Genomic DNA, 10,610 nt, shown 5'->3' with positions numbered 1-10,610 from the left:
ACCATGACATTCTAAACTTAATCATATATGTTGGCTATATTATATACACAAAAAATTCTTCAAGTCAAAAGATTGACATATACCTAGCTAAGCTACACAAAAACGTTGGTACCATATTCTAAAGTCATAATAAAAAGAGATCGATATAATTGTAGAAGGAACACAATCAAAATGATGGTCTAAATTGACATTATATAGGACTGTAGAAGAAAGGGATTGACAACAAATTTGAATATTGAATAATAAACGGCAATAGTAGTATACAAAAATTCCTAAAATCTCATCACAGTGACTAAGCTTCACTCACATGCAAACAAGAACATAACAGTTGAAGATTCTCACAATCAAAGTAACACAACTCACAATCTTATTCCTAGCTTAGCTTTACTCATTATCTAAGGCTTCCTCAGCAGCAGCTGCCATCAACTCATCAAACTTCTCTGACTTCCTCAGAAGTATTTCAATCTACAATATTTTTTGATAACATGAAACTATATGCTATTGGAAATCCAACAAAAACCAATGGCTAAATTCAGTCAGTTGGCCACCATATTATTTTTACAATCCATGAGAACCATGATCATCAATACCAATTTCGTCAAAAAGTACATTACTTTTCTCCACCAATCAAAACCACTGTCTTCCCTGCATCCACACAACAAAGAGTAATAGATTTGCTTATGGCTTGAGTGCCATGGCCAGACCAACCTTAGCACTCTTTTCAATTGCTTTGGCATCCACCTCCCCGAATATAGTGAAGAGGGATTTTGGACGCCACTCATGCTAAATCAGTGCACTTGCTTTCCCATAGTTGTTCAGGCGGGCCTTCACTGTGGTTAATGGGTCAAGAGCATGTTGTGTACCATTCGTAAGAGTGTTCTCGTTAATTGAGAAACTATGGGTTCTCTCTGCCCCAACTGCGGTGTTAGTCAATGGGCTAACAATGTGGTAGTGGGAAGCAGTAAGAATGTCACCTTTATCATTCCAGTAATTATCAACAAACCCCCCCCCAAATCAAAACCAAAAACACAACAAGCAGAATGAAAGATTACGTGCAAAAGTAAAGAAATACTATTCAATACAAGTTTCATGTTATGAAAATATATGGACATAAAATGTTAATCCCAACTCTTCATAAAGAAATACTTGCAATGTTATGGAAGCAATGAGATCAGAATGGTTGATATTTAACCCATCATTCAATTTGGTAAAGTTTTCACTGGCGGTGTCAAATGAGAGATCAGCCCCAAAAGAAACACAATTGTTTCCAATCACACCAGAAAAGTTAACAAGAGGGCTTGCAGTCAATCCAATGTTGGTGCTTATGCCAGCATATTCATGTTGATATTGTAGCTCGACCTTGACAAATTGCAATAAGAAAAGTTCAATGAACCTGAGAATTAATGTTATTGTAAATGATTAAAAATGGACGAAAGTAGTACAGCTGAATTTTACTATATATTATTCCCTAACCTACCAATTAATAGAATTTATGTCCCAGTCCGCCTGATTCATCTCTCATATCAACTACACAATAACCAGAGACCTCATTATATATCTAATTGGTTATAATGCATATATATCACGATACAAAGTTTGAGTTATAAAAATGAGATGAAAGCTAAAATGTATATTTTGTTACAAGTAAGACTCACTTTTCTCTATGGCTAGCCCATGGTTCTTCAATATCTCAGCAATGGTAACAACAATAGCAATAGCTGTCAGGCAGCATAGAAAGCTAGTTAAAAGAAAAACAAGAGAAAGAAACAGTTATGTTTTCCTCAACATTCAAAACCAAGAGCCGCATTGCAACACAATCATAAATCACGTTCCATAAATATACACATAGCATGTTTGTATGTCAAGGTAATGTGTTGTATTTCAGCTCGAGTGGTTTAAAACCAATCGTTCACTTTGTTCCTTTGATTACATTGAAGTAGTCATGAAAGGTAACAAGAATAAAACAGTTTAAGAGCTCCATGATATTTTAGCCACAAAGGTTGAAGCTATCAATTTAGATGACAATCCCATCTCTCAAAAGCTAAACATATAACATTTAATAAGAAATACAGAGAGCAACAAAACAAACTGCCACTTCAATACTGAAAAGAACATCCGAATAAAAAAAGTTTCAATAATGAGTAAACCAAGCAAGTGAAAGTGGAAAGAAGAGCGAAGAAAGAATACCCATTCCAAGCGCTGAGAGTTCCACCTCATTGTATTGCTGCATGTACCTCTGCCAAAATGGAGCAAAAATAAATGTATAAAAAACTAACCAAAAAAACTAATTTAATTCATTTTTTGTTCATATAATTCCCATTTGTCTTGAATATTTTCACATCATGATCAACAACAACAACAGAAATACGAACGGAAAAAACAAATGAAAACCCAAAGACATAACTCAAAGTCTCATATTATTCATTAATCACCGAGAGTTAGAAAATTAGAAAGAAAGAACAAAGTGAAGGAACCTTGGCAAGATTAACGTAGAAGAAGAGGGGTTTCTGGGTATTGGAGACTTGGATACGGTTCTTCTTGTTGTTGGAGGCTGATGAATCCACTGCCTCTGTTGTTCCCACCATTCTCGTTGTTTAGAGAGACAGAAAACAAAAACTGGAGGCTAGAGCGGTGGAGAAGGAACGAGTGGCTTTGGAAAGGGATTTCAATTTTGGTAATTCCAATTTTGAGAACACAAACCCATAACCAAGTCGAAGAAGAAGATTTCAGCAGAACGAAGTGGGGGAGAAGGCTATTTTAGACAACGAAGACGGGAATAATTAAATATCTAAGGGAGACAGGGGATAGATATTCCCGGGAAAGAGAGACAAAAAATTACTGTTGGTTTTAGTTTTTTTACTGGTACTCAGTAATGAGGCTCATCCAAACGTGGGCATATTTCTCCGAGAAAAAAATATTCCTCTGATGAATAAATTTTACCCTGAACCAAACGGGGCCTTACTTGAAGATTTTTTTTCGCGGTTGTAGCGGTGATAGACGGCGATACAGCTACACCACTGGTACTACGGGAAACAGCGACGCTAAATTGGGCATCGTCTTTTAGTCATGGCAGGCATCGAAATGGAAGGCTTGGACATCTTCCCGGACTCATCCAACGGCGATTTCTGCGAATCAATACTCCATCACTTTTCGAATTCCGATCAAGAAGACAGCCAACGCCTCTGCGCCACCGTAGGCGCAATGGCTCAAGAATTGAAGGAGCAAGATCTGCCTCTCACTCCGATCGCATACTTCGGCACCACGTGTTCTTCCCTCGAACGCCTCGTCTCCGAGCCGGACTCGCCTCCTCACGTGGTTCAGTCTCTCACCACTATTCTCTCTCTCTCCTTTTCCCTCGTATCCCCGTCGCTGTCTTGAAAAAGAATGTAGACTTCGTTTCAAAAATCATAGTTACCGTCTTAAGATTAAATTTCCGTTACGGAGGTTACGCTGACGTCAGGTTCGAAATGCTTAGCTTAGTTATTGATTGCCGGCGATAAAGTTAATTGGTCTGATTTATAAAAAAAAAATAGGGTGTTTTAATTGGATACTTAACCGATTCCCGCTCTAAGGTAAATTTTTTTTCTTCGTTTTGTTGAATCCAAAAAAGAAAGAAAAGAAAAGAGTTGAATTCAACCAAATTCTGCTTCAAATTTTTATTTACATGTGAATTAAAATTCAAAATAGGTGAGAAGGCAATCGCACTTGTGTATCCGTGACGTTTTACAAAGCTTGCGCGGGACTCCAGTGCTGTCGACTGCGAGCGAAGCTATATGAAACTTATTCGAGAAGTTTCTTTTGCTTGCCGGTGGTTCAAATGTGAATTCAAGCGAAGGGGCGAAAGGAGCTCTAGTCTCTATGTTTTGGATGCTCTTAAGGAATCACTTCCACTTATGTCGGCTAAACACATGACTACAATTCTCAAGTACTATAAAACCTCATTGGAACTTAGGCAACCTCTTGTTAATAGGCGTGTAACAGATAGTTTGAACTCAGTTTATACTTATCCTAATGTGGAGGTTTCAGCTGAGGCATTGCTGGATTCATTATCGTTCTTGGCTCTTTCCGTCTCTGCAAATGAAACTTCTCCAGTAAGCTTGACATTTAACTCCCGTTTGTTGAGTTCTGTAATGATGAAAGTAAATTCTCTTAATCGACAACTTTGTGTGATTAAACTTCCCATTGTGTTCAGTGCACTCAAAGGTTCAATATTTTAGTTCTTAGTTAGCAATTCTTTTTCGTTGAAGAATTGAGGAGTTCTTCCTGTATAATTATTGAGTTTTTTTACTTGTAATAGATATTCTGGGATCGGAACACGAAGAAGCTATATTTTCTGCTACAGAGGCTTTCAAGACCCTGATAAATGGCTGTATTGATGAGGGTTTGATCAAACAGGGAGTGGATCAGATTATTCATTCAAAATCAGATTATAGAAAGTCAGGGCCAACTCTAATTGAAAACGTGTGTGCAATCGTTGAGAGCCTACTTGATTATCATTATAGTGCAGTGTGGGACATGGCATTTCAGATTGTTTCAACAATGTTCAATAAACTAGGTATTTTCTGTGCCTCTTGTTGCTTTCTTTCTCTTGGTTGTATTTCAATGTGTATATTCTTTTGAATGAAGTTTTAATCTGGTTGCTGTTGTACAGGGGTATCATTCTTCATATTTTATGAAAGGAACCATTAAGAACTTAGCTGACATGCAAAGGTTGCCAGATAAGGATTTTCCTTACAGAAAACTGGTATTCTTAGTATTCTTTTATCTGATGAATCCATATCTTGGTCAGGGTTCCCCCCCCCCCATCTTTTTGTGATAATATGTTGGTCAGGACTCAGGAATAAACTTATCTTTTGTGATATGATATATAAAATGGTAGTTAATGTTGACAACTATGCTTATTATAAGTTTTCTAAGGCCATTTAGAGTAAAAAATTAAAATAAATAAGGTATATAGTCCTCCTATTCAGTTATCTTGCCATTCTCTATGTTTTAAACTTCGATTCTTAAATTTCTGGCCTGTTTCATGATTGATATGTTTTAAACTTCGATTTTTTAATTTCTGGCCTGTTTCATTTTTGGTTTTTTATGTCATGATATTGGAACTAACTTGTGGATATGCTGACTATTTGTTTTTCTTTGCAGTTGCATGAATGTGTTGGATCTGCTCTTGGTGTGATGGGCCCCAAGACATTTTTAGGGATTTGCCACTGAATTTTGAGGCTAATGACCTTTCCGATGTTAATGTTTGGTTATTCCAAATTCTGAAGCAGCATATTGTAGGTGCACATTTTAGATTCTTTTAATTTTTTAAGCCTCTCTTACTTACTCCTGACTTTTTGCAGCTCGAACTAGAAGGAAATGTTTCCTGATCAAGACAAGCAAATAGTCTAGTACATGCAGTTTGGGCCATGTTACCCTAGTTTTGTAATTATCCTTTGGATACTGCCAAAAGCTTCGAGGAGATTCTAAGTCCTATATGCAGTGCCCTTCATGAAGAACATGATATACGTGGAAGAATCTGCTCTAGTTTGCAGATTCTAATTCAACAAAATAAGAAGATTATAGAAAGAAAGAATCTGCTCTAGTTTGCAGATTCTAATTCAACAAAATAAGAAGATTGTAGAAAGAAAAGATATCTCATTATACCCCCAGATTGCTAGGGGAAATTTGAATGTGCTCACTGCATCTGCTCCACAGCTAGTCACTTTTGTCAGGGATCTTCCTGGAATCTACAGTAGATGAGGGTGGTTCCTTGCAGGTACTTGTATTATCCTATCAATGAAGTGCACCATCCTGTGTTGTCATTTGTCTTGTACCCCTTTGCTAAGTTGAGAGGATGGGATATAGGATGGTAGAAAAAGTTTTCTTCCAATGGTTAAGCCAAGAAAGGAAGTGAATATAAACAAAACCATTACGTAAAAATTTCTCTTCTTTCCTACCAAGTGAAGCCTTCGTTACTTGTGCTTTAATGTTCCCAATTTCACGGATTTTTTTCTTTGTTTACAGTCCACAATTGGGGAGTTTGCTTCCATAGCACATGTGAATGTTGTCCGAACCTTATTTAAAAAGACAATGCTGAGGCTTTTAAAAGTCACACAAGAGGCTGGAATGGCTGAGGCATCAAAGAATAACTCTATGCAGGTTGACGAGTCATCATCTGAAAGCTCATTATCTCTCCAGAGGTAACTCTAGAATGCTTAATATTTTTACATGTTATAGGCTTGACGGATCTATGGTGCTTAATAATTACATTCTTTACCGTTGATATTAATTGCAGGATGCGGTTATTTGACCTTGCAGTTTCACTATTGCCTGGTTTAGATGAGCCGGCAATAGATGTCTTATTCAGTGCAATGAAACCTGCATTGCAGGTTGGTTTTTCAATTCCTCTTATCTGGTTTTTGTTTAATTCTTTTTTGTTGTTGTTGTTGTTGGAGTGTTTAAGTTATTATGATGAAAATGATATTATTAATCAGCAGGATGTGGATGGTTTGATTCTGAAGAAGGCTTACAAAGTTCTTTCAACAATTCTCAGGGTATCTCCTTTTCATGCTAATGCTTCTAATTTTTATTCTTCTTTTGTGTCTGTGTATTTAGATGTATATTTTCATTTGTGTCTAATTTCCTATCTCTCACTCCATCGATTTGCACTATATTTTTGTTTTCTGGTCAGAACCAAAAAGGGCTTCTATCTGCTAAACTGGAGGAATTGCTTAAACTTATGATTGAAGTGCTGCCATCACTCCACTTTTCTGCCAAACGTCACAGACTTGACTGTTTGTATCATCTGATAACATATGACTCAGAGGTTAACAAACTAAATTGAACCTTTCATTTCCCTTTTGAATTGGCATACGACTTCTAGGTGATTAAATCAATCATTCTGACAATCTTTTTGTAGAAGATCAACTAATGCTTCTTTTTACAGGAGGATTCAAACCAGCGGAGATGTGAGATTCTTAGTTCTTTCCTGACTGAAATAATCCTTGCTTTGAAAGATGTTCGTTGTGTGTTTAATTTTTTATGGGAACTCATATGTTTATGGGATTAATTCCTACACATGCTTTTTGATTCCTTTTGTATGATACAATTTCTATGTAGGCTGATAAGAAAACTAGAAATAGAGCTTATGAGATCCTTGTCTAAATCGGCCATGAATATGGAGATCAAGACGACAGTGGACAGAGAGAACACCTGTTTAATATGGTATTAAACCTTTTGCCATCTCTCTAACTTTAGTGGGTGTTTACACGTCTTACATGTACTTCCGGTTTGTTTCTTATTCTAAAGAAATTTAACCTGTTCCTTGTTCATGATCACAGGTTGCTAGAGGTTTGGCTGGAGAAACTCCTCGTATGATTAGTGCTGCTGTTAAAGGCTTGGCTCGGTTGGCTTATGAGTTCTTTGATTTTGTTTCTTCTGCTTACAAGTTGTTTCCTCCACATTTCTTCTCCTTCGAAGAAAGAACGGAGAAATTTTTAAAGTTTGTTACTCTTGCACCCGTATTTTTGCTAATGGTTCTGTTCCTTATTTTGTACTTTTTGTATCACATCACTTATGTCTGTGACCGTTTATGATGCAGGCAAATTTGGGTTTATTGAAAGTGTTGGTGGCCAAATCAAAAACTGAAGGCTTGGAAGCACACCTGGCCAGCTTGGTGGAAGGTTTGTTGAAGTGGCAAATGATTCCAAGAATCATTTTAAAGCTAAGGTTTGTGTTCCTCTTCATTTACCATTGATTTTGAGCATTGTTACCTCTCTGAATTTTTTGATTCATTAGTTCTTTGAAAACACGACATGCTCGATATGTATTCTGCTTTGAAACTTGATAACGGGATACCAGACTTTATATTCCTCACAGAGCCTCTATTTTTTTCGTATAAAATATTTTCAACTTGTTACAGGAGCTTAAATTTTGGAAAAATATGTTTTATACAATCGAACCGTTTATAGCGAAAATATTATTAGATTTTCTTGTGTACTTATTAATGCATGTATTCCTTTTTCAGGTAATGCTCCTCACTAACATACGAAAGGTTCATTGACGAATGTTGTTCCGCATATAATGTGTGCACGTGTGTTTGTGTGTATATATATAAAGGCTTCATTTCGAAGATGTTGCTCGTCATTATTCTTTAATACAGATCAAGGAGAGGAAAGAGAAGAAACAGGCTGCTAGCTCTGTGGAAAGTAAATCTCATCTGTCAAAGGAAACTACATATCACCTTGCTTTACTGCTTCGATATGGTCATATAACAACCGTGTATGCAAACAAAAATATACATGCTATGCATGTCCAAAATTTTATGAACATTTGGCTTTGTACTTTTGCATTGACGTGATTTTTGTTATGATGGGAACAATCGCATTAACATGGTGTACATTTCTGGATAGCATTCATGCATGGAAATTTATGATAGATGGTTTAGTATCGTGAATGAGGCCAACTCTGTTTACCGTGGCATTTTGATCGGCTTGGATTTGCTTGTGTCTGAAAAGTTGCGCACCTTTGATTTTTCGTATTTATTTTAATATGCAGGCTTAGCAGATGGGATCATACAAAAATATTCTCCGATTTTGGTGATGATGATAGTGATGTGGACGGGGCTTCTGGCCACAAGAGCAAAGCTTCTTCAAAGTTGAAATCAAAAGCAGCTTTGGTGCGGTGAGTGGACACCCCATCCCTGTTACGAGTATTAATTGCATATCTATTGTCTGATGTATAAAGCATACGTTCATTGTCTAGGCTCCTTGTTCTTCATGTTTTCTTTCCGGTTTAATTTAAGCAGATATATCCCGTTTGATTTTAGGTCCAAGAAAATACGGAGAGCAGAGAAGAGCTTGCCCGAGGACTTGCTTGACCAGTTAGAAGATGAGCCACTAAACTTACTCGATCGTTACAAAACAAGATATGCACTTCAATCATCTTCAAATCTCAAGCGGAGGCAAGACTCCGATGACGAAACGGAGTTAGATGCTGACGAGCGCTTGATAATTCACGAGGGTAAGAAGCCAAAGAAGGCTGCAGCATCAGACCCTGATTCAGATGCGAGAAGTGAATCACAAACTCATTTCTTAGTTGGTTCTTTGACGAACAATAATCAGAAGGGAAGGAGAACATCGGAGTCTGGTGGATGGGCATACACCGGAAGCGAGTATGCTAGCAAGAAGGCTGGTGACGTGAAGAGGAAGGATAAACTCGAACTGTATGCATACTGGCCTCTCGATCGCAAGATGATGAGCCGTAGGCCGGAACATCGAACGGCTGCAAGGAAAGGCATGTCAAGCGTGGTCAAAATGACAAAGAAACTCGAAGGTAAGAGTGCCTCAACTGCACACTGCTAAATTCATGAAGTTAAAAAAGATTCAAATGAAGAGTGGCAAGACGGAAAGCTGAATAGGGGATACAAAAACACAGCTAAATCAAGCATTTTTTTTTTAGGTTTGTTCTTCGATATTTTTGTTAAAAAAATTAATATCATATTTATTTATTTAACTTTGATTGTTTATAGGATGTTTTGTTTATTGAGTGTTGTAGTTACTCGACTATAAAAAAATTATAAAATTCTCTCCAATTGATTGTTAATTGGTAGATGAGAAGATGATGCCGTAGTTAATTATGTTGATGTAAACGATACATTTAATTTTTAGTCTTAAAGTTATTTATCAAAAAATAAAATATTACGTCAACATTAAAAGTTAAATATGTTATTATACTAAATTTTATTATTTGTTACATCAATTTTCTATTTTACAAATAAAAGACTGATGGTAATTTTATAGTTATTGATGGCTTGAGTAGTCAATTTGTGACTTATTTAAATTTTATATTATATTCTTTTAGGGGCCAATTGCATACTTTTATAAATTCAAGGGAGGGGCTAGATGAAATTTATCACTGCGTTAAACCGTAATCCCAAAACTTGTAAGTGGTGCGCGTTTAAGTTATTTTAGTAGTTAAATAGATGATTGTGATTTTTAGATATCTTATATTTGAGTATCAAATACTACAACGATATTGAGTTTTCATTTTTATATTATTGAGAATATTTAGAATAAATATTATCTTATAATCATTCTATATTAATAAAAGAATATTTTTAAGTGGCTAACTCACAATTTTCTCATTTAGGATTAGTCTATTAATATCTTGTTTTGTCTATGATTTTACGGATTTTATTAAAATTTTGAGATAGAGTTACCTATAATAGTTAATAAGGACAAAGTTAGATTAAATATTATAAGAGCAAAGTATCTAAATTTAAAAATAAGAGGGATTTATTAAGTATTTAATATAAAAAAATAAAGGAGTAAAACTTTAATTTTATTTAAGTTTAAATTGTAAGACCTAAAATGCCATTAGATTAAATATTTTTGGGAAATGTCCTTGCCGCTCTCATATTCTATGTACATCTGTCGGGGGGGGGGGGGGTTCCTTTTTTTGCTAAGTGGTATATCGTTCTTTGACAATCAATAATTTTATTAAAATTATTTTTATCTAGCAAGGATTTTATTAAATTTATCTTCATCTGTCAGTGAACTTATCAAAATTGTTTTAATTTATTAATAAATTTAGAAATTATTATTAAAATATTTTTATTTTTTAAT

The 10,610-nt window shown here is 35.7% G+C and overlaps 1 protein-coding gene and 1 pseudogene across 1 annotated transcript; one reads left to right on the top strand and one right to left on the bottom strand.

Annotated features, from left to right (window-relative positions):
* Positions 1-343: 343 nt before the first annotated feature.
* On the bottom strand, positions 344-2,624 carry LOC120149886 (uncharacterized protein At2g34160-like). Its single transcript, XM_039162589.1, has 6 exons — positions 2,475-2,624; positions 2,188-2,236; positions 1,656-1,718; positions 1,501-1,527; positions 610-629; positions 344-465 (listed from the first exon to the last, which is right to left on the bottom strand). The coding sequence occupies exons 1-6, from the start codon at positions 2,583-2,585 to the stop codon at positions 385-387; spliced, it is 351 nt and encodes a 116-aa protein (XP_039018520.1). The 5' UTR covers positions 2,586-2,624; the 3' UTR covers positions 344-384.
* A 413-nt stretch (positions 2,625-3,037) lies between these two features.
* On the top strand, positions 3,038-9,399 carry LOC120149976 (annotated as a pseudogene).
* Positions 9,400-10,610: the final 1,211 nt, after the last annotated feature.

This window comes from Hibiscus syriacus, unplaced genomic scaffold, assembly GCF_006381635.1.
Source record: "Hibiscus syriacus cultivar Baekdansim isolate YM2019G1 unplaced genomic scaffold, ASM638163v2 tig00111013_pilon, whole genome shotgun sequence".
Taxonomy (NCBI): domain Eukaryota; kingdom Viridiplantae; phylum Streptophyta; class Magnoliopsida; order Malvales; family Malvaceae; genus Hibiscus; species Hibiscus syriacus.
The sequence above is the reverse complement of the archived record's forward strand: the minus strand, read 5'-3'. Positions and strand labels throughout refer to the sequence as shown.